This window comes from Dreissena polymorpha, chromosome 7 (assembly GCF_020536995.1).
Source record: "Dreissena polymorpha isolate Duluth1 chromosome 7, UMN_Dpol_1.0, whole genome shotgun sequence".
NCBI classification, from domain to species: Eukaryota; Metazoa; Mollusca; class Bivalvia; order Myida; family Dreissenidae; genus Dreissena; species Dreissena polymorpha.
In genome coordinates this window covers 66,477,193-66,502,600 of record NC_068361.1, presented here as the reverse complement: position 1 = coordinate 66,502,600, position 25,408 = coordinate 66,477,193, and the positions used below count along the sequence as shown (strand labels likewise).

Sequence of the window (25,408 nt, the reverse complement as noted above, 5' to 3'; positions counted from 1 at the left end):
AATAATACAATCAGTACACTAATATAATGTAAAAACTGTAAGTGTAATTTTATTAATCAGATTATACAAATCAAGTCTCTAAGATCCATGATATGTTCAGGAATAAGTCCACAGCCTGTCAAAGTACTGACAAAACCCCCCAAGGTCATCCAACTCTGGGGGTCGTCAAACTCTGAAGGTCGTCCAACTCTTAAGGTCGTCTAACTCTTAAGGTCGTCCAACTCTGAAGGTCGTCCAATTCTGGAGCTCATCCAACTCTTGAGGTCGTCCAACTCTAAAGGTCGCCCAACACTGAAGGTCATCCAACTCTGGAGGTCGTCCAACTCTGAAGGTCGTCCAACACTGAAAGTCGTCTAACTATGAAGGTCGTCCAAATCTGAAGGTGGTCCAACTCTGAAGGTGGTCCAACTCTGAAGGTTGTCCAACTCTGAAGGTTGTCCAACTCTGAAGGTCGACCAACTCTGAAGGTGGTCCAACTCTGAAAGTGGTTCTCACTCTGAAGGTCGTCCGATTCTGAAGGTCGTCCAACAATGAAGATGGGCCAACTCTGAAGGTGGTTCTCACTCTGAAGGTCGTCCAAGTCTGAAGGTGGTCCAACTCTGAAAGTCGTCATTCAGGAATTTCATTAGACTTAAACAACCAGGATTCAAATGACCCATGGTAAAAACTTTTGACGAGTCAACCTTTATAGAACAGCGGACAAAAGTAAAACAGCTAAAATTAGAGTTAAGTTAAAAGTTATTTCAGCACACCATATAGTAAAGTTGTATTGCATTATTTAATTATACTGTAATTTTCCGTGTATGGCGTAACGGGCAACGGATGTTATATTGCAAAAATGAAAAAAATATTTCAAGATACAAAATCTAGCAAATCACACCGAAAACGGTCGCACATTTTTATTGCGCAATCAATTAATTTGTGTCATTTGAAAGCGTACTTTTGTATTGAAAGAAGGAAGGGTTAAAATATCAGAAGAATTGGTTGCTTAGCGGTATACGTTTGGCAGTTTCTATAGACTATTCCCTTGAGAATATGGAGGAACTGAATAGGTTGCAATTACATATTTTCCAGGTCACAAGTGTCAATATCTGTCTCCAATGTTAATAATGACCTTAAATAAGTCAACCAAACATGGCTAACATTTATATGTATATTTATTTAACTGAGTTTTGTTGGAATGTGAAAGCTATATTTGAAAGCTAAACGAATATTTCTCTTTAGTACACGAATAGCACAGACATTATATTGCTAAGTTGATCCTTTCAGTTGATAACAAGTCTGAATAATTATAGTGGAAATTATGTACCCCAAAATGTTCTGTGGTCTAATTATGACGGTTGAACATTATTCAGTTCTCAAACTTTTCAATAGCTCCACAAATGAAGTTACCCTACCCAGTGTTTCCCTTGAGGTATTAATATATTTATTACATGACTGCTTTGTCATACTCTTTGTGTAACTATAGTGTCTTGCAATTTGAAATATATTTACACTCAATTAAATTGCGTTCTAATATTATCATTACTGCCCAAACACTTTAAGCCTTTGACTAAATGTAATTCTTGAAATGAGATCCATATTAAATTCTATAATGAGCAATTTTAAAGTGTCTGGAAATAAAGTTATTTTGGGAGAATTTTAAATCCACTGGTAATAAGCAATTTAAGGGATTGTTCACACAATGTTTCATGTTTATGCTACTTTAGGAAGCCACATGGTAGTCACACTGTCTGTCCTTTAGTCAGAGTGGGTCTCTGGGGGGATTCTGTCCGAAATTGGTGTAGGCTTTGTATCTTTTACATTATTATTGGGATTTTAAAATAACTTTGTATTATATTCCGCATGACCAGATAATAGGTTGCAAAAACCTCATATGCTCCTTGGTTAAATGTCAAGGTTATAGTTTAAGTTCAAAGGTCATACAGGTCTCGAAGGATTAAGAAAAAGTACTCTTACATTCCTTGACCAGACAATTTGCCACTAATAAATCCCATGCTAGAAGGTGAAAGGTCACAATTTAAGGTCATAGGTCGTGAGTTTTCAGTTCTTCTTTTGTATTGAATTCCGAATCATGAATATGCATTAAGCCATGTTTACCCAAAATGAAGCTTAAATTATCTTTTCTATAAATGATTTGAAAAAATAAGATAAAAGTGTGATAACTTCAAAGAAACGTCGCTGACAAGGAAAATAATCAAAATCACTTTTAAATCAAATAAACAACCAATGAGTTCTATATTTTTACCTTGTGGCATTTTTAGTGAACTTCTTAAAGAAACCTTTTCACAGTTTTTCATTAAATGCTTAATATTTATAAATGATAAATGTTAACATTGGATCTTAAAAGCTCCATTAAAAAACAAGAATAATTAAAGAAACAAAAAAAGTTACCCTCAACTGGAACCACTGACCCATGGAATAAAAGTCTATCGTTTAGACCACTCGGCCATACAACGAGAGATGTATTTTATACTTTATATAAGCAATCCTCGTAGTATGAAAAAATCTAACGACAACAACAGAACTCTCCAAATAATTTAATCGTTTAATTTTGTCAATTTACCAAAACGTTAAAAGGTCGCTTTAATGTATTCAGACTTGCAAATTGAATTAGTTTAATACACTGTCAGATCTTACATCATGAATAACTTACAGGTTTAGGGGTTGCCTGTTAGCCTGGGGCAAGTAGATTTAAGCTCATGAAACTCTTTTTCAAAAGTTGGTTATAGTTTGGCTAAAAAGTAGGACAACTAGCTTTTTTAAAGCTTGAACAACTCAATCCAATTAAACATAGAATACAAATTGGCGACTGTAGATCAATTAGGCCTAGGAAATGATTGAATTCCGGCTCACAACTAGACATGATGCATTAAAAGTATGTCATAGCGGCAAAATTGTTGCTCAATAATTGAAAAAAAGAAGAAAAAAAGTACTAGATACACATAACACAACATGTACATGATTCTAGGCTTGTTATTCTTTAAAAAGGCAACCAAAATTCTAAAGATGGTTGCCAGTGCAGCAACCAATCGCGAAAAAAAGAGACATACTGTTGTTATTTTGTCTAAGTTATCTCTATAACATAAATATGAGGATAAACAGTGACACACATCTCGACCCGTGCTTTAAGACATACTCTTTATAAATTTGAATGAGCTGAGTTCATTTCAAACTTGCGATCTAAAAAGCTATAAAATAATTTTGAAAACTGAGTTGCGTCTAAGATTATGCAATAGCGAACAACTTCAGTGCCTTCAGCGCTTTGATTCATAACTATTATCATAACACAGATTTTTCATAATTGACAGTTAGTCATCAGCACTTATGATAAGCCTATCAACTAAGAGGAAACTAAAAGAAAAACAACCTGTACATAAGTTTGCAGTATTTATCTCCCTTGTTTAATCTGCTCACTCAGGTTCCCTAATCTATTTTTAGATCAGCTCTAGAATTTGTTAGACCCCTTGGTTTCAAAACACTTTAAGGTCTAAAACTTCAAAATGCATATTTTTCTAATATAATGACATTTTTGGCTAATTTGTAATTTTAATGCTCCCCGAAAATTTTCGGGGAGCATATAGTTGCCAGTTTGTCCTTCCTTACTTCCTTACCTCCTTCCGTCACACAGTTTCTCATAGATGTGTTAAATTGTAATAAATTGATTCATATAATGCAGCAAAGACAAGTTAGCGCCCGGGCCGATTGCGGCGAAGATATTTCGTACATATTTTCCTACAATAACCGAAGCATTCGTCTTTTTATTACATGATCGGGGTTAGTGTTCATGTGTCATATGAATAGATATCGTTGCAGGAAATAAAAAATGATCCGTAAAACTAAATTTAGATTCACATCGTACATGCATGATATACATGCTGGCGAATTCAACTGTACAGACATTTTAAATTTCAGAATAAAATATCTGGCTTATTTCGCATTTTCGACACATGTTCTACTTAACTTTTATTTTAATTTATATTGAAATATATGTATACCGGTAATAAGTTTTTTTTACACATTTTATATAAATTCATAAATATTTGACAAAACCGTGCATTCCCGCTTTAAACGATGAAATAATAAAACTATTATTATTGCCGTTTATGGTCACATCATTCTTATATTTTATATTTTCTCACAATCTTAAATGAACATGAATTACTTATTAAGACATGATCCGTATGGTCCGCCAATGTTCAAATTTAAACAAGTATTTTGTCATCAATGTCAATACAGATATTTAATATTTTAATCAATTTATTAAAAAATATTAAAATAAGTGGAATACGAAATGAATATTAATATAATAAACAAGTATTTTGTCATCAATGTCATATTTTAATTAATTTATTAATAAAATATTGAAAGGTGTGGAACACGAAATGAATATTTATTCAGACATATATTTATACGCTCTCCTGCGCATTAGGTATCTGTCTGCCATTCTTTCCGCTGACGACATCCGAACAGCTTTTGACATACTAAGGACAAAATCAATTACGGAAAAAACGATCGATGCTTTTGAATATTTTGACCGTACCTGGTTACAGAACGATCTCAATAAGAAAAAACAGCGACTGTGAAGGCTAGCACAATGGACTTAACAAACGGGCCAAGATGGGGAACATTCCGTTTACCTGGCCATCGTACCCTTGACTAAAGAGACAAAGGAAGTGGATGTCAATCGCAGATGAGAGCAGACGAGTAAAGTTCGGTGAAGATTATGGAGCTTTTCAGGTCGATCCGAAGTATAATTTCCAGTCATTTTCGAGGCTAGTGTGTGAAGCTCTACTGACCCATAATATTTAAATACAAAAACTACCAAATAAATGCGCAGTTAAATCTGAATGAACAATTTTGTAAAGAATTGCATAATGCATTGTCCATTATAACACCGAATGCCACTTTTCACCGATTTACAACCGAATTCCACTTTTCACCGAATTACAACCGAATTACACATTTGTTACATGCCAATATACTAGTATTTTGTGATCAGGTGATCAGTAATGGGCACCCAATATTGTATACAATTGACAAGTTGATTATTATGATTAGCGGATTAGTGGGGCCGATTAACCGTAAACGAGTGTTTGAAACAGTGTAGCCAATTGGTCCTGTTCAATTAGTATCATGGCCAAACTGATAACAATCTTACCTTTACCGGCGCAAATTAGAGGTGCGAACATTATTCAACTATTGTATCGTCTCAACTACTTTAATATATAACAACAATCAGTAAATGGGATAAATAGGGCAAACATACGAGCTACTAATGCGCTTGTTATACCCATATTGAAATTTTAAAATATACGTTTAACTGCAAAATTTTGATAAAATGTTTATAAAGATACATATATAAAACATGTGTTTTTGCATTTATTTGTTAAGATAGAAACACATGTGTATTGTTTGTAAAATAGTTAAGTGAGGTAAGAAATTTTAATAAACGTTGTCACCACGGGGCATCTATTAATTTTATAAAGTATTAATGTCCAATTTTATTAAAATAGATTTTATCCATGAAAATGTATGTTTGCGTGATGCCTACTGTTAAAATGAATAATTGATGACACAATTCAAATGAGTTACAAATCTGATAATATGAATAACTTTATTGAAATAATCATTATCACAAACGTTGCATTACCCGTTTTTTAATTTTAACAGATGTATAGCATCACATCATACTAAGCAGTGTAGTATTTCGTGTATTAAACTCATCTACACGGCTTCAAGACATATGGTCCGTATGGTCCGCAAATCTGCGCCGTATGGTCCGCAAACCTGGGCCGTAGGGTCCGTATAGTCCGTATATCAGTTGACAGCAGACACACTGAATTGAATAGGGCTGTATAATAAAATTTATTTGTATAAAATATATTTATTGTTTTCTTAAGCTGCATCTTATCGGTCACGTGTTTCAACTTAAAATACAGATCGAGCAAACCCGAAATGTTCAAACACCAAAACAAGTGCTCATTATTATCAGGTATCATTATGACTAACACCCTGCGTGTTTTACCTTATATATGTTTAGCATCATGTAATTTAAAAAAACCTATGCAAAGTTATGAGGATTGTTTGTTAAAAACACATAATTACATATTTAAAGAAAACTGTATTATGTTACAGGATAGCCAACAGTTTACGCTTTTGATGAAGCAGTAATGCCAAGGAAAAGATTAGCATGTAACCAGCTTAGTTAATCCGTGTTTTCAATACTATTGTGATGGCAATTATTAGTATAATTCATAATAACATACATAATTGTATTAATTACATAATTAATAAAAAACATGTAGTAAATACATGTACATGTATACTTAATACAGAAGTCGATATAAAACATTATGTGTGTGTTCTGGTTCTTAATGAACTTACACTGACCGAAATATATGATGCTTACCAGCATGTTTTCATGGGTTTTCTCCCTTGCGTACTTATAAAACAGTGTTGTTGTTTTTTTTCATTCAAAATCGGGTCCAGTAATCAGTCCCATTCCCAATGGAAAAAGTATATATTTGTCCCAAATGGGAGCTTAAATTCCCAATGGAAGGTTTTTTTAAGATTTCAATATTGTGTTCTACGCCCATCCATATAAGTTCAACCTTAGAAGTAAATATGAAGTCAAAACGCCGCAAATTTTCCCAATTCAAAGGGATCCGGCCCAATTCGCACAATGGTGAAAACAGAACCATTGTAAAAGTCTGGTTGACATTTGCGCATGAGTTGAAATTCAAGTTGAAGTTGTCATGCAACAAATACATATCTGTATGAATGCTACAGACTATCAATTGAAACTCTACAAATGTCTTAGGGAACATCAGGTGAGGTCATCCACAAACACTATATTGTACTGAAAATTTTGTGTAGGTAAGCTGCAGGCTCATCTAGGGAAAGATTGCATCCAGGGAACGTTGGGTCAAAGGTCACTGTCACTAAAATTAGGTTTTTCTTTCCTCTTGATAACTTTTGTTTGGATAGAGGCATTGTACTGCATGTTTGTAGGTAGCTTACATGTTGACTTAGGTTAAATTGCAGTTAGGGCAAGTTGGGTCAAGGTTATTGTTACATTAAATAGAAAACAAGTTTCTGCTGTAACTTGAAATAGAAAACTTTTTTTATGCTGAATAATTTGAGTTTGGATGGAGGTATTGCTTTGTGTGAATTTTTTGTGGTAGTAGCTTACATGCAGATCTTGCTTTTGTAATTTATTAAATTCAGCTAAATTAAATAGGAAATGGTCAAAAATCTTGTTTCTTAGCATAGTCACATATCATGTTTAAATTGATAAATTTTATTTAAGTTTTCATATACTATGCAACTACTGCAGGTGTTTAACTTCAAATTTGTCTTTGTGGTCATAATTTCATGTGATTGAAAGAAAATGTACATTATATTATTAAAGCGGAAGATTGGTCGAGCACCCTGTCATAGGACAGCTATTGTCTTATTAATTATAGACTGTTAAATAATAGTGTGAACCAAAATTCTTGATACATGGAGCTCTAAGGATTGCGTTATAGTGCGAAATAGATCATTATTTGTATTAAATTTGTACGAGTTTGTATGAAAAAGGTTTTAAGACTAAATGTTAACACCACAAGAAGTTACATTTTTAGTTTCTCTTTAATGCCCAATATTATAATTTATAACAAAATGAGCAAGAGTAGAATACAAGCAGATCTTACCAAATATTGACATTGATCACTACACAACTGCACTTGTATGTATGGTAGATTTCTTTTCCAGTGTTGTTTTCAGCTTGTTGTTTGTTGAGAATGTTTTAACATATACTTGGATAAGAAAACACTGATGATGAAACTGACATAAGACTGACTTTGATACGATAATATAAAGAAAGAGTAAACTCTTTATTTCTTACGCATTACCATAACATTTCCATTTCTGCCATGCACAATCACTTATACATCACCTACAGTCCTGATGTTTTTCCATTCCATTGGAAATGGTCACCCGCAAGCAAATTCTTAATGACCATGTTATGCTTAATGTTATTTGTTTACATCACTCCTAACTGAAAGGGAAATTCTGCAGTCATAAATCTTAATTTCTGACAATCCCATCCATCAAAACACAGACCTTTAACCCTTTATCACTTAGATACGTGTTTGATGAATTTGTAGTCCCTCAGAAAGTTATATTTAATTTAATACCTTCCTTACTGAATTCAAGTTTTAAAGGCTTCATTTCCAACCCTTTATTACTGATGAGCAGCAAACAGCATAAACCCTAAAAAGACTGCGAGTTACTCTAGAGGCCACATTTTTTTCCGATCTTCATGAAACTTGGTCAGAAGATTTGTCCCAATGATACATCGATCAAGTTCGAAACTGGGTCATGTTGGGTCAAAAACTAGGTCACTAGGTCAAAAAAAGAAAAACCTTGTAAACACTGTAGAAGTCACATTTCATGCCCAATCTTCATGTAACTTTGTTAAAATGTTTGTCTTCATGATATTTTGGTTGAGTTTAAAAGTGGTTCCGGACCATTGAAAAACTTGGCCGCCAGTGGGCGGGGCAGTTGTCTTTATTTTGGCTATAGAGAAACCTTGTAAACACTCTAGAGGCCACAGTTCTTGTCCGATCTTCATGAATCTTGGTCAGAAGATTTGTCCTAATGATGCCTTGATTGAGTTTGAAACTGGGTCATGCTGGGTCAAAAACTAGGTCACTGGGTCAAACGCGACTATTATTTTTTTGTTTTAAAGCGCAAAAAGACGGATTTTTACCTTTAAGCCACCATATACATTCTAATTGGCATGAATAAAATAAAATCTTTAGCCAAGTTAGCAAAAATTGTATTATTTTTCATACGGTACCGCTTTTAAAACCGAAAATAGGATTTCTAGATGTATACGTCCATTTCGACAAACGCGATAATTTTTAAGTTTTAAAGCGCAAAAAAGACGGATGTATACCTTGTAACCACCATATATATTCTCATTGGCATATTTAAAATATGTTTCTTATTTAAACTTAAATTGACTATGCCAAATAAGGTGTGTGGCTTTAAACTTAAAGTGCAGGGTATACATATTTATATACATGTAGTATTCTAAAATTCATTTTTTTTGGCAAGAACAGCTCATTTTTCATCTAAGAATAAAGCATGTATGTCGTATAGTTTCGTAGGTTTTGTGTTATTTTTATGCTTGTGAAAACTAAGAAGAACGAAGCTTGTAAAAGTATAATCAATACATAAACTCATTACAAACTATGAATGATCATTTATCAAATTTTATTTCATAAATTGTTGTAGAAATGTTTTTTTATGAGTGGAGTACCCCAAAGTGTGAAATAAGAGCTTTATACATATGAATCCATTCTCTATGGTAAAAATACTAATATTGTTCTGGGACAACTGATGCAAACGCATGTGTGTAAATTGTCATCCCAGATTAGCGTGTGCAGTCTGCCGAGGCTTCTCAGAGACAATACATTCTGCTTTAATGGAAGTATTTTTTTGTAGACAAAGTTTCTACTTCACCATAATCCAATTCAGGTACAAATATCATCCTGCCTAATCTGGGATGACACTTTACGCACATGCATTTAGCCCCATTTTCTCTTGTGAATCCATGCTCTATGGTAAAAAAAAGTTCATCCCCTTTGTAGCTTCACTTTTATATGAATCCATGCATATGGTAACAAAACAGTTCATCCCCTTTGTAGCTTTACCATTATATGAATCCAAGATCTATGGTAACAAAACAGTTCATCCCCTTTGTAGCTACACTGTTATATGAATCAAGCTCTTAAGTAACACAACAGTTCATCCCCTTTGTAGCTACACTGTTATATGAATCAAAGCTCTAAGGTAACAAAACAGTTAATTTCCTTTGTAGCTACACTTTTATATAAAAATCCAGCTCTATGGTAAAAAACAATAGTTTATCCCTTTGTAGCTTCACTGTTATATGAATCCAAGCTCCATGGTAACAAAACAGTTCATCCCCTTTGTAGCTACACTGTTATATGAATGAAAGCTCTATGGTAACAAAACAATTCATCCCCGTTGTAGCTACACTGCTATATGAATACAAGCTCTATCGTAACACAACAGTTAATCACCTTTGTAGGTACACTTTTATATGAAAATTCAGCTCTATGGTAAAAAACAATAGTTTATCATTTTGTAGCGTCACTGTTATATGAATCCAAGCTCTATGGTAACAAAACAGTCAGTTCTTCCCCTATGTAGCTACACTATTATATGAATCAAAGTTCTATGGTAAAAAACAATTGTGTATTCCTTTGTAGCGTCACTGTCATACGAATCCAAGCTCTATGATGAAAAAATGGTTATCCCCTTTGTTGCTACACTGTTATAAGAATCAAAGCTCTATGGTAAAAAACAACAGTTTATCTCTTTGTAGCTTTACTGTTATATGAATCGAAGCTCTATGGTTAAACAATGTATTTCCCTTTGTAGCTTCACTGTTACAAGCAAATAGTATTGTTCTGGTACAGATGTTTAAGATGATGTAACATACATATCCCCCTTGTACATGAAGCTTCACTGTTACAATCGCCTCGTGCGGGTGCTGATACAGTTGTTATCCCCACGCTTTTTGAAAAGCGTGGGGATATTGTGGTCTGTCCGTCCGTCCTGGTCACTATCTTCTCCTACACTATTAGCACTAGAACATTGAAACTTACACACATGGTAGCTATGAGCATATGTGCGACCCTGCACTATTTGGAATTTTGATCTGACCCCTGGGTCAAAACTCATTTTTTAGGTAATTTTACATTAACTTCTTCATTTCTACACCGATTTACTTCAAATTGATACTGAACCTCTCTTATGACAATACGGTCAATCTAGACTATGCATGGTCCCATTACCAACCCTGGGGCGCCCCGCCCACATAGACCACACCCACCCAAAATTGCCTTTTACTATATTTTTTTAATTTCTACACTGATTTACTTCAAATTGATACTGAACCTCTCTTATGACAATACGGTCAAACTCAACTATGCATGGCCCCATTACCAACCCTGGGGCACCCCGCCCACATAGGCCACACCCACCCAAAATTGCCTTTTACTATAATTTCTTCATTACTACATTGATTCACTTCTAATTGATACTGAACTTCTCTAATGACAATATGGTCAATCTCAACTATGCATGGCCCCATTACCAACCCTGGGGCGTCCCGTCCACATAGGCCACACCAACCCAAAAACGCCTTTTACTATAACTTCTTCATTTCTACACCGATTCACTTCTAATTGATACTGAACTTCTCTTATGACAATACGGTTAATCTCAACTATGCATTGCCCCATTACCAACCCTGGGGCGCCCCAGGATCAAACATGCGGCGTTGGGATACGCGTCGGCCTCTGCAGCGCCATTTCTAGTTGAAGATGATGTTACATATATATATTCCCTATGTAGCTCCACTGTTATATATATATATATATAAGCTCTATCGTTAAACAAATGTATTGCTCTTTGCAACTACACTGTTATAATTGAATATTTTATGTTCTGATCCATATGTTGAAGATGATGTAACATATACATATTCCCTTTGTAGCTCCACTGTTACAATCGCCTTGTGTGGGTGCTGATACATATGTTGAAGCACGAGCACAACGATGATTTCCTCCTGCGTATAGGCATCTTTATTGCTGAACAGCCTCGCCTGCCAGGTCGAGAGAGAACAGAAAAAGGTCCTGGGAGACCTGGAAATTGTTGAGGTACCGCGGTATTGAAACGTCAATGATGTGTTTGGAGTCATTGTGTGAGGTCACTGACCAATGTCCATAACGTTTTTTATTCTTAAAAAATTGGTTTAGGTAAACGTGCATCATCTTCATTTCGTGGTCTTTAATACAGGTATTCAATTTAAAATCCAAATATATGTTGGGTATCATTGGATAAGGTCATTGACAAGGTTCATAACCTTGACCAGCATATAGGCAAATTTACATCCTTTGTTGTGCTTAGAAGATTCAGGTAATACAAACGTTCAACATCAATATATCTTTGTTTCTAATACAGCTATTCCAATAGCATATCATACATCTGTTTAATGTCATGGCATGATTAAGTTTCAAAACTTTTGACCTGCAATTTAGCACATTTATGCTCCATTTTGTACTTAGAAAAACTGGTTGAATTAAACATACTACCTTTGTGTACCTAGAGAAATCAAAATCTGTTTTACCTGTGTGTACCGTAAAAAAAACAATATGTTGGTACCTTGGTTTCTGAATTGCTAGGTGATGTGCACGTTTATTCAGACGAAGTTGAAGAACAAAGTCTGTGACGAGCTACTGAAGGTGTGCTGGTGTACACTCTGGAATGTAACAGGTAACATGGGCAAACAATGTCTGATACAGGCGCAATGGATTTTTACCTTGCTTTGGGAAAAAGGCCTAGACTTATTTTGGGGAAATCATCTTTCAATAAAACCGAGAAACTCACAATATGCAAGGGGAAGGATAATCGTTTATGCTCCCGATGTTATAGATGAAGATATATATGACTGTTTCCTATATTGGCGGGAAGGGTGGATGCTAAAGAAAATAAACACAAATGGTTCTAAAATATATTCCCTTATTTCAATGATGGTATATTTGTAAATTAAGATATGATAATATTCTCCCATTTAAATGAAATGATGGTATGTTTTTTTTTCGTCAAATCCTATTATGATGGTATGTTTTTTTCCGTCAAATCCTATTATGATGGTATGTTTTACCATCAAATCCTATTATGATGGCATGTTTTTTACATCAAATCCTATTATGATGGTAGGTCTTTCCCATCAAATCATATTATGATGTAAGGATTTTTCTTATCATATCCTATTATGATGGTATGTTTTTTTCCGTCAAATCCTATTATTTTGGTGTGTTTTTTGCCATCAAATCCTATTATGATGGCATGCTTTTTTTTCCATCAAATCCTATTATGATGGTATTTTTCCCCATAAAATCCTATTATTTGTGTATGATTTTCCATCAAATCCAATAATGATGGTATTTTTTTTCCATCAAATCCTATTATGATGGTAGTTTTTTTTCTATCAAATCCTGGTAGTTTCCTTCACAGATGAGACTGAATCTAACTGCATACGGTTAATGAACCAACAGGGGATGTATTTGATCCTTGACTGCTTTAATGTAAGTACAAACACACCGAGTCTTGTTCTGGGAAGTACCGCCCCAGATAAGCTTGTGCAGTCTGCACAGGCTAAGCAGGGACAATACTTTCCACTTTTATGGCATTTTCAGAGAAAGTCTCTTAGCAAAACTCCAGTCTAGACGGAAAGTGTCGTCCCTGGTTAGCCTTAGTGGACTGCACAGGCTAATATGGGAAGACGTTTTACCGAAGTATTTAGCCCCGTTTTCTTAGATCAAGGCTCAATTCAAACAAGCTAATTTAATACTTAACTAACACATGCATTTACAACCTGTAAATTAAAATAATCAAACTTGTCTGTGCTTATTTTCTGTAACCATTGACTGGAATTATTAACTACATTACGAGTGTGCTTCACTTCAGTGGGAAATGAAATCATATGGCGTATTTGTGTACCATTGTCTTCAGCTCAGTAGCCACCAGCTATAATCTTTATAATGATTTACAATTGTCTGATTTTTTTTTAACACATTCATTTTTTTAAGAACCATGAATTCGGGACTGTCATTTTCCAATGTGTTTGTATTAAATTTGTGGATCAGTCAACACACGAGAATACATTTCATTCAATTGGTAATACGTTCACAGTATTGCAATGTGCACGTGTCCATCTGGGCTTCTCCAGAGTTATCCAGACTTATCCAGACTTATCCAGACATATCCAGACTTATCCAGACTTACCCAGACATATCCAGACATATCCAGACTTATCCAGACATATCTATCTCAATATTGTAGCAATTGTAAACTTACTAGCTATGCATTCAACATGTGGACTAGCTACGTATTCAACATGTGGAGACAGTCAGTAGCATGTTAGACCCATGTCCCTTGCTTAGAGGTCAATATAACTCTTCTCAAGTTGTGGCTTACCTCTGCTTGTCTTGACTGTAATTTCATATTAAGTAAGTCTATTTTCAAATAACATAATTAACATGTTCATCCTATTTGTTGTTGGCAAAGGTGAAGGACTTTTTGCCATATTAAATATAAATGTTGTCTTATGGTGTTCTTGATAAAAGCTAGACATGTTGCTGCCAGGCAAAATGTGCGTTTGTTCATGTTTATGTTTGCTGTACTTGCAGGGATTTTCTGACAAAGGGGAGCTGCTAAGAAACATGATGGATCTGATGGTAAGTGGAATTTTTTACCAAAACTTATCATCAGTATTATGACGCTATTATGTTTTTATGCCCCCGGATCGAATGTTCGGGGGTTTATTGTTTTTGGCTTGTCTGTCATTCTGTGCGTGTGTCCCAAAACTTTAACCTTGGTAATAACTTTTGCAATATTGAAGATAGCAACTTGATATTTGGCATGCATATGTTTCTCATGGAGCTGCACATTTTGAGTGGTGAAAGGTAAATATCATCTTTCAAGGTCAAATGTCAAATATATGGCTTCAAAGCGGTTTAATAGGGGACATTGTGTTTCTGACAAACACATCTCTTGTTACATAATATATGTCTATCATAATTTGTATAATTAGATGCTTTCACAACATTAATTAATATCCAAACTAATCAGCAGTTTTATGAAACTATTATATTTTTATATAAAATGTCTACCATAACTTGCCACATAAGATACTTTCACAAAATTTATTAATCAAAACTAATAATCGGTATTATTGAACAGTATCTATTGGTGGCACATGTTTAGCAGTTTAATATTGTGTATGCATCAAGAATTTGCAAATTGTTATATTGATTAGATCATGTGTGTAACTGTCAATACATGACAAGAAGCAGGGAAATAGTTTCAACTATTTGAAGCAAAAACATATTGGTTAATAAACCAATTTAAATTGAATATATAATAATTTCTACTGGGTCCAAACAATTTAAGATCACCAATCTGATATTGTTACAACGATATCCACACATTAATCTCGTGTATGTTATTTTTCAGGCAAATATTGCAGAAGTGCAGAAGCTGTGGCAAAACTTGATGAATGAGGAGTATGTCACAGTGTTCACGTAAGTCAGGAAGTATAACTCTTGCCCGCAATTGATCAGAATTATGCCCCTTTTTGAGAAAATTGGTTAACGTAAACATGCAACATCTCTGTTCCTCAAAATAGAAAAATGTTTTCCACTCAAACAACTTATTCTGGAGAAAAGGTATTGTGTTATATTTTTTTGTATGTTGGAACCAACAACCGTTCATAAAGGCAAGCTTCTTGATCGGCCATTTTGATTTCAAAATTAATGGCTCTTTTGATTGGTACTGTGTCCACGTCAGCATGATGATTCAACCAATCAAACCATGGGTCATTCTAACGGTTACATAAGGGCATTTGTTATCTATCTTTATCCAGTCAATTGAAAATTAATTTCTTTTTTTCAGTCGAAAAGTTTGTTAATGAGTTATGGTTTTTTATATGTCAATAGGCAGCTCATCAATATTCATACATATTTAAATCCGATCGTAATTTGTTTCTACAAGATAAAGTGTAGTGACGATTAATATATGTAGTAGGTTTTGGCGATGGCGTTAAAATACTTAAATAAAAGATATGTCTGTCAATCAATAGAGTAAAATAATTCAATAAAATCTTCGCATAATACCATTCTGTAATTTAAAAAAAAGTTTGTATGTGAGCTTTGTTCTAATGAAACTGATCTTAATGCATGTGAATAAAGTGTCTGCACAGGCTAATCAGGGATTACCTGCTCTGCTTGGTATATAACAGGGAAGTCTCTTCTAAACATCTATTGTCAATCAGAAACTTCTTGTCAAATTTTTCCATAAAACCATTCTGTCATTTAATCAAATATTAATTTCATAATTACTTTTTTGTCATTCAGAATCTTCTTGGAGTCAAAGAAAGATGGGATAGAAGTGCGCTACAATGCTGCAGGAGTTCTCTCCCATCTTCTATCGGACGGGGAGGAAGCCTGGAGGGTAGAAAGTCCCAATCGAGATGAGGTGATCTGGCGTATAGTGCAGGCTATACAGCGCTGGCCCCTTGAAAGCCAGCGCAACATAAACTACAGATCGTTTGGACCAATCCTGAACCTGGTTAGGTGTTTCAGGTCTCATGCCTCACAGTATTGGGCCGTCTGGGCCCTCTGTAATCTCACAAAAGTGTATCGTAAGTGCCCCCATTTTTATATAGTTTGTGCTTGCCTTTTTGTCAGTTGTTTGTTTTCCATCGTGCTCAGTCAGGCATTCACATTAACCTTGTAAACATTCTAAATATTGTCATTTGTTTTTTTGTTGGTAGTGCTCAGTCAGGCATCCACATTTACCTTGTAAACATTCTACATATTGTCAGTTGTTTATTGTCGGTAGTGCTCAGTCAGGCATCCACATTTACCTTGTAAACATTCTACATATTGTCAGCTGTTTGTTCTCGGTAGTGCTCAGTCAGGCATCCACATTTACTTTGTAAACATTTTACAAATTGTCAGGTGTTTGTTTTCGATAGTGCTCAGTCAGGCATCCACATTTACCTTGTAAACATTCTACATATTGTCAGTTGTTTGTTCTCGGTAGTGCTCAGTCAGGCAATCACATTAACCTTGTAAACACTCTCAAGATGCTGTATTTGAGCCTCTTTATGGGAAAACTGGCCTAATGCATGCACATTAAGCGACCTCCCAGATTTCGCTGTGCAATCTGCACAAACTAATAAAAGATGGCATACTCTTCATAAAGGTTATTTTATTTGTTTGTAGGAAGTCTCTTCTTAGCGAAAATCAAGGTTAGGTAGGAGTGTCATTGTGCACAAGCTAATCTAGTACGACACTTCACACACATGCTTTTAGCCCCATTTTCCTAGAGCAAGGCTCAATGACATATTGATACTCAATTGTCGTGGTCATACATGGTCCGTCATCCAACATTTACCTTGTGAACACTCTTCAGAGGCTAAATTTATTGCCTTATCACCAGTATGAAACTTGGTCAGAGTATTTGTCACATTGATATCTCAGCTCAAGTTGAAACAGGTGGTGTCAACAACTTGGTTTGTTGGTCAATCTGAAGAAAAATAAGTTTTTTTTTCCAATCAGCTTAAACATTTTGGGAAGTGTTAATTTTAATTACCTAACTGCAAATTTTAAAGAAGTTTCCCGTCTATTAAAAAATATAATATATATCATACAACGGGGGATTTTTCAGGATATTGCTGCAGTGAAAACTTTTGAACACTCTAGTAGCCATGTCTTGCCAATTTTCTCGGAACTAGCTAAATTTGGTCTTATGTTACTTTGGCTCAGTAAAAAAATGGTTTAAAAGCAAGAAAGAGGTCCCTTGATAAAAGGTCAAGGTTACACTCTAAACTTTAAATGTCAAATAAGAAAAAATTACAATGCCTGATTGTTTCCATAAAAATATGTGATCATCTTTGTGATGAAGGATATTCATTGCTCACTTATCACAAAGCTCTTGTGCTGGAAGGCCATCCAGAGTTGTGTGTCCTTTATGGCTTGTCTTCAAAGATCATTTCTTTAATGGTGTGACTGATTAACATTTAACTTCACAGAAATGTTCCTCGGGTGACCTTTTTATGTTCAATATGTTCCATTCTGCAGCTAAACTAAAACCATTTCATACGTGAGAAAGTTTGTTAAAATCATGCCCATGTGGTATAAACAGAGAACATCTAAGGAGCCACATTATTAATATGGACTTTCGTCTCAAAATAATTTAAAAAGAGTCTCTCTTTAATGATATAACCATTGAGATGTGATATTTGACATGTAACATGGATGTTAATTTTAGTTTGTTGACTTGGGTTGTATAAGCCAATTTTTATGTCCCCCAGTCTATACTGGGGGACATATTGTTTTTGCCCTGTCTGTTGTTGGTTTGCGTCAAACTTTAAAATTGGCCATAACTTTTGCAATTTTGAAGTTAGCAACTTGATATTTGGCATACATGTGTATCTCATGGAGCTGCACATTTTGAGTGGTGCAAGGTCAAGTTCATCCTTCAAGGTCAAATTTCAAATATATGGGGGACATAGTGTTTCACAAACGCATCTTGTTTTATGTGAAATGTGGTAAGATTAAAGGCGCCCTTCAAATAAACCAGCCCCAGACTTTCGTGAATGTCATGATTTTAAATAATTTACAAAGTTTTCACTAAGGAGCGTTTAGGATAATATCCCCAAGCAATATGTTACTCAATGAAACATGCCATATTCTGTTGTTTTATTACATTTTAGCTGACAAGTACATCAAGCTTTTGAAGGAAGAAGGTGGTCTGGAAATACTGAGGAAGGTCATGAGAGACCCGCGCCCCATCACAGCAATACAAGAGTTGGCCAAACAGGTCATAGACCGAGTACAAATGCCGGTCGAGGCTTCAGAGGAGATCAATGATTAATGCTTCTATTGAAGTCTGGGCCCGTATTCACCAACCCATTCTGAGACTTTAGAATAAAGAATATACTTAGAAGCAAGAAAAATATGTTCAGCGTTTGAATATATACAGGCTGCCACTGGTGATTATGTCATCAACATTATGTTGAACATGAAAAATGATGTAAATAAAGTTTGCGAGTGCCAAGTTTATTTAATATTCCAGTTTAAAGAATATTCTTTATTCTTAGACTCAAGTCAGACAATTGTTTGATGGATACGGGGCCTGAAGTGACAACATTGTATGGGAATATTGATACTTGAGCCTCGTTTCGGGAACACTGGGCTTAATGCATGTGTGTAAAGTTTCAAGCCAGTTTAGCCTGTGCACAGTACACAGGCGAATCAGGGATGCCATTTTCTGCTTTATGGGTATTTTTTTGCTTCAAAGGAATTCTCTTCTTAAACAAAATCCATGGTTGGCGGATAGTTGCGACCCTGATAAGCGTTTACATACTGCACAGGGTAATGTAGAATGACTCTTTATGCACATGCATTTAGCAAAGTTGACCAAGACGTAGGCTTGTTAGTATTTGTTCTTGTATGTGTGTGAATAGTCATATTATATATTTTTATATATCACTCAATATCATACAGCTATTTTGTTGACATGTGGGAAAAGTTAAATTGTTGTCCCAAAGTAAAAGTTAAATCTCTAAATTTTTTCTGTAGGCATTTAGGCCTCAAGCAAAATATTGCCATTAATGATGTGGGAACAATAAATTTACATATTTTCCCCACATGCCAATGGATTAGGTGTTGTGTCCATTTTCTTATGAACACATAGCAATAATAATGATGATGATGATAATAATGAGTAGAAGAAGATGAAGACAATGAAGAATGGTAATGAAATATCAACCATTTTTTCAAAAAGTACCTTTATGTATGTTACTATGCGCAACGATTGGCACAGTTTAAGTATTGATTAAGGCAATATACTTAAATTGGTAAACAGTGTAAAATGTGAATTAAGCGTTTTTAAAGTGAAGTAGGTAATATTTGTTATGTCCACATTGGAGATGGCATAAAATATAGGTTAACTGTTCATGGTTGGTCTGTACAACACCTTTTTTCTGACAAAGTTCTTTCAGATATGTAGAGTAATGGTCTTTGAAGTATATTAAATGAGCCACGTTCTAGGAAATCAAGGCTAAATCATGCGCGTAAAGTGTCATCCCAGATAAGACTGTAAAGGCTAATCAGGGACGACCATTCCCGCTTTAATGGAATATTTAGTTGAAGGGAAGTATCTTCTTAATAAAAATCCATTTAAGGCATACATTGTAGTCCCTTATTAGCCTGTGTAGACTGGGATCTGTGATGACAAGTAACCAACCTGCATTTAGCACAGATATCACAAAACAGGGTTCATTGATATGTTTAGCCATTTTGATTTTTAATACCCATGAGTGTGCATCTAATTTTAATGAAACTTACGTTATAACTCAATATTTATTTTTTGCATGAAGGGGCATTACAGTTGTTTGTTTAATAAACAGTTTTATGTTTAATTTTTTCCATTTTTAGCTCAATGTGTTTTATAATGTTCTTCATAAAAAAAATAATTAAAGCATATAGCAATACAAATAAAGCAATAATAAATTGTGCTATCCTTGAACCGAATTTGATTTCTTTATGTTCTATACGATATGAATACATTAAGCAGTATTGTTTTAGTAACTGTATGTCATTGTTTCATTTGAATTCAATATTTGCTGGGATTAGATAACTAAGAATACACAAAGGCTTTAAGCATTCAGTCAAGTACACGTACTATAACTGTATTGTGCTAAGTATGGTGTCTAAATGATGGAGAATAGTTGTATGTTTTGTAAATTGATGGTTTTCCAAGTGATTTGTTAATATGTTGAACAAAATGTTAATTTATTATTATTAAATAATAATGACTTTGCCCTTCAGCATAACTTATTTAACTATCTCTCTCTCTATCACAGTTAAGTTTGATCACACCGTTCACACACATTTTTGTACATACATGTGCAACTCAATGTTCATGCTACTGTATACATTTTGTGTTAAAGAATGGATATTAAATTAATTAAAATATTATAATATATGTAATACTAAATTACTAAATCATACATTATAAGTCAACATTTATAATATTTTATGTTTACACAAAATATAGAACCAGTACAGTAAGAACGTTCTGAAATTCCTAAATATTCACATATTTATATGTTATTGAAAAACATTTTGCATATGCCATTCAAAACTGCCAAAAGTTCTATCAATTATTAGCAAAACGTTTTAAAAGTCAACTGCATGTTATTTCAAACATCCAGTTTTCAAAATCATATAAAAAGCCCTAATTGTTCTTAAACTTGTTCACATGTTTATTGTTATTTCAAACGGTAAATACAACGGTAACCTTTCCTATGGTAATTCCATTGTATATGGTCGTCTTGATTAAGGCACGAAACAACCACTTGCCAACGAAATATAATCATGATAACTGTTTTTGAATATTTCTTTACTTTTTTTTCTCCTGAAAATGCAATTTCATGTTAAATTGTTAACGTATTTTTGTCTCATCTTAAAATGGTTTGCTGAGCAATATATGCAACAATGTAACCAAATGCTTGTATCGGATGTAATTCAACCAATTCGGAATTTGCTCAAAAGGTTAACTTCATGATTAGATAGCTATATGACAGCTTTCCTTTTTCTAAATTATAGTATGGCAAGTACTTATGGTGGTGTTTTTTCTTTCCTCCAAAATTGTTTGTTAGTCTTGGCAATTAATTTTAAATATTGATAATCTGGTTACAAGAAGGACATTTTGGGTTTACCAATTTATGTGATCACTGCATTGTTAAATTAATAATTTGTATGCTTTTGTAACTATGTATATTAGTGTAGATATAATTTACATTTTCATGTAAATTGGCAATGCACTTTCTGTTATTAAACCGTGACTACAACTTTATTGTTTATAGTTGTGTATGGTATTGATAGTTCCTGTTCTATTGACATGTAAAATACATGACTATTATGACTTTCTTGATATGAAGCCACTGGCAAAAAAGTGATACTGAATATTGGACATCGAAATACTGAAGTTATTTTTCGCAAATATTGATCAACATAAACATAACCTAAGTATGTGTCCAGTGGGGTATTGGTGTGGTAGTGGTGGTCAGAAGACGTCGTCGAGCGTTGATGGATTTTATAAATGTTTATAGGCAAAAATGACAATAAGGACCAAGCCTCAAGGTCAAGGTCACAAAATGAGGACCAAGCCTAAATGTCAACTTCACAATTCAAGGTCACAGATAATCAGATCAGCATAGGACTCTAGTGCGCTTAACCATAAAGTCAACACATATGATTAAATGCAAAATGAGAAATCTGTGGAAACTAATTAAAAATTTAGAAAAACAAAACAAATTAGTACGGAAGTTGTGACTACACAGAAATGACAGTAGTGGTCGCTTTAAAACGTTTTTTTTTCATTTTGAAAATTAACTTTTTGACGTCGTAATTGTGGGTGTCGAATATATTTATTTAAAAAGTTAGTGAAAGAGCTAATTTCCAAATTGAAAAAAAAAGGTTTTTAAAATCTCGGCCGAGTTCGAAACTGGGTTGTGCCCGATCAAAAACAAGGTCACTAGGTCAAAAAAAGAAAAACCTTGTAAACACTGTAGAAGTCACATTTTATGTTCAATCTTCATGTAACTTTGTGAAAATATTTGTCTTAATTATATCTTGATTGAATTCAAAAGTGGTTCCGGTCTGTTGAAAAACATGGCCGCCAGTGGGCGGGGCAGTTTTCCTTATTTGGCTATAGAGAAACTTTGAAAACACTCTAGAAGTCATAATTTTTGCTCAATCATCATGAAAGGTGGTCAAAACATTGATTTTGTTGATATCTCGGACAAGTTCGAAAATGGTCCAGATCGGTGAAAAAACATGGCTGCCGGTGGGTGGGACATTTTTCTCTATATGTATATAGTGGCAGTTTTCCCTATTTGGCTATAGAGAAACCTTGTAAACACTCTAGAAGTCATAATATTTGTCCAATCATCATGAAAGTTGGTCAAAACATTGGTTTTATTGATTTTTCGGACGAGTTAGAAAATGGCCCAGATCGGTGAAAAAACATGGCCGCCCGTGGGCGGGGCATTTTTCTTTATATGTACATGTAAATAGTGGCAGTTTTCCTTATTTGGCTATAGAGAAACCTTGTAAACACTATAGAAGTCACAATTTTTGCCCAATCATCATAAAAGTTGGTCAAAACATTGGTTTTATTGATATCTTGGACGAGTTTGACAATGATTCGGATCGGTGAAAAAACATTGCCGACAGTGGGTGGGACATTTTTTTCTATATGTATATAGTGAAAACGTTATCACTCTAGAAGTCACATTTTTGGCCCAATTATCATGAAATTTGGTCAGAACATTTGTTTCTTTGATACAAGAGTTGAGTTCAAAAAAGGGTTTCGGTCAAACCTTGTGATCGAACACTATGGAAGTCACATTTTTATGCCCCCCTTCGAAGAATAGGGGGTATATTGTTTTGCTCATGTCGGTCCGTATGTCTGTCCACCAGATGGTTTCTGAATGATAAGTCAAGAACGCTTAGGCATATGATCATGAAACTTCATAGGTGTATTGATCTTGGCTCGCAGATGAACCCTATTCATTTCGAGCTCACTAGGTCAAAGGTCAAGGTCACGGTGGCCCGATATAGTAAAATGGTTTCCGGATGATACCTCAAGAACGCTTACGCCTAGGATCATGAAACTTCATAGGTACATTAATCATGACTCGCAGATGACCCCTATTGATTTTGAGGTCACGAGATCAAAGGTCAAGGTCACGGTGACCCGAAATAGTAAAATAGTTTCTGGATGATAACTCAAGAATGCTTATGCCTAGGATCATGAAACTTCATAGGTACATTGATAGTGACTCACAGATGACCCCTAATGATTTTCAGGTCACTAGATCAAAGGTTAAGGTCACGGTGACCCGAAACAGTAAAATGGTTTCCGGATGAAAGCTCAAGAACGCTTATGCCTAAGATCATGAAAATTCATAGGTTCATTGATCATGACTTTCAGATGACTCCTATTGGTCACTAGGTCAAAGGTCAAGTTCAAGGTGATCCGAAATAGTAAAATGGTTTCCGAATGATAACTCAAGAACGCTTATGCTTAGGATAATCAAACTTCATAGGTACATTGATCATGACTTGCAGATGACCCCTATTAATGTTTAGGTGAAAGGTCAAGGTCACGGTGACTCAACTTAGAAAAATGGTTTCCGGATGATAACTCAAGAACGCTTACGCCTAGGATCATGAAACTTCATAGGTACATTGAGGTGACCCAAAATAGTAAAATTGTTTTACCCAAGAACGCTTATGCCTAGGATGATTAAACATCATAGGTACATTGATCATGACTCGCAGATGACCCCTATTGATTTTCAGGTCACTAGGTTAAAGGTCAAGGTCACGGTGTTTCAACTTAGAAAAAAGGTTTCCAGATGATAACTCAAGAAGGCCTATGCCTAGGATCATGAAACTTCATAGGTACATTGATCATGACTTGCAGATGACCCGTATTGACTTTCAGGTCACTAGGTCAAGGTCACAGTTCCTTGACACAGTAAAATGGTTTTTGGATGATTACTCAAGAAAGCTTATGCCTAGGATCATGAAACAATATAATGGTCAAGTTGATAGATTTTTCTTATTAAATCAATCAAAATGGATTTTATCATGTAGATGTTTTGAACATCCTATAACTAAGTTATCCATCTGACATGTGTGCATTATAATCATTGCATCTTTTTTTAAGATGTTAGTGGTTTAAAGTTTTTATGTCCCCCACTATAGTAGTGGGGGAAATATTGTTATTGCCCTGTCTGTTGGTTGGTTGGTCTGTTGGTTGGTTGGTTTGCGCCAACTTTAACATTTTGCAATAACTTTTGCTATATTGAAGATAGCAACTTCATATTTGGCATGCATGTGTATCTCATGGAGCTGCACATTTTGAGTGGTAAAAGGTCAAGGTCAAGGTCATCCTTCAAGGTCAGAGGTCAAATATAAGTGGCCAAAATCGCTCATTTTATGAATACTTTTGCAATATTAAAGATAGCAACTTGATATTTGGCATGCATGTGTATCTCATAGAGCTGCACATTTTGAGTGGTAAAAAGTCAAGGTCAAGGTCATCCTTCAAGGTTAGAGGTCAAATATATATGGCCCAAATCGCTTATTTTATGAATACTTTTGCAATATTGAAGATAGCAACTTGATATTTGGCAAGCATGTGTAACTTATGGAGCTGCACATTTTGAGTGGTGAAAAGTCAAGGTCAAGGTCATCCTTCAAGGTCAGAGGTCAAATATATGTGGCCCAAATCGCTTATTTTATGAATACTTTTGCAATATTGAAGATAGCAACTTGATATTTGGCATGCATGTGTATCTCATGGAGCTGCACATTTTGAGTGGTAAAAGGTCAAGGTCAAGGTATCCTTCTAGGTCAAATATTTGGGTCAAAATTGCTCATGATATGTAACTTTTGCAATATTGAAGCTAGCAATTTTATATTTGACATACATGTGTATCTCATGGAGCTGCACTTTTTGAGTGGTGAAAGGTCAAGGTCAAGGTCATCCTTCAAGGTCAAACGTCATATAGGGGGACATTGTGTTTCACAAACACATCTTGTTTTTGTTTTGGTAATTAAACACAAAGCACTTAATTGACAATTTCCAGACAGACTAACAGTGGGCTGACCTTGAAACGATGCAAGGTGGGATGTAATTCATTTTTTTGTTTTGTAATTTAAAATCTTAA

At 34.7% G+C, this 25,408-nt stretch overlaps 1 protein-coding gene across 1 annotated transcript; it reads left to right on the top strand.

Moving 5' to 3' along the window:
- The first annotated feature begins 10,537 nt into the window (after positions 1 to 10,537).
- LOC127839784 (protein zer-1 homolog) lies at positions 10,538 to 18,531 on the top strand. Its single transcript, XM_052368171.1, has 7 exons — positions 10,538 to 10,570; positions 11,664 to 11,744; positions 12,270 to 12,329; positions 14,280 to 14,327; positions 15,106 to 15,173; positions 16,005 to 16,291; positions 18,371 to 18,531. Exons 1-7 carry the CDS (start codon positions 10,538 to 10,540, stop codon positions 18,529 to 18,531), a joined length of 738 nt encoding a protein of 245 aa, XP_052224131.1.
- The last annotated feature ends 6,877 nt before the right edge of the window (positions 18,532 to 25,408 follow it).

Bases quoted from the DNA above. Each gene is read 5' to 3' on its own strand.
- LOC127839784 (XM_052368171.1), top strand. From the start codon at position 10,538: ATGAAGCTTCACTGTTACAATCGCCTCGTGCGG. The intron at 11,745-12,269 runs GTACCGCGGTAT...CTGAATTGCTAG, and splicing joins GAGACCTGGAAATTGTTGAG to GTGATGTGCACGTTTATTCA. The intron at 14,328-15,105 runs GTAAGTGGAATT...GTTATTTTTCAG, and splicing joins GAAACATGATGGATCTGATG to GCAAATATTGCAGAAGTGCA.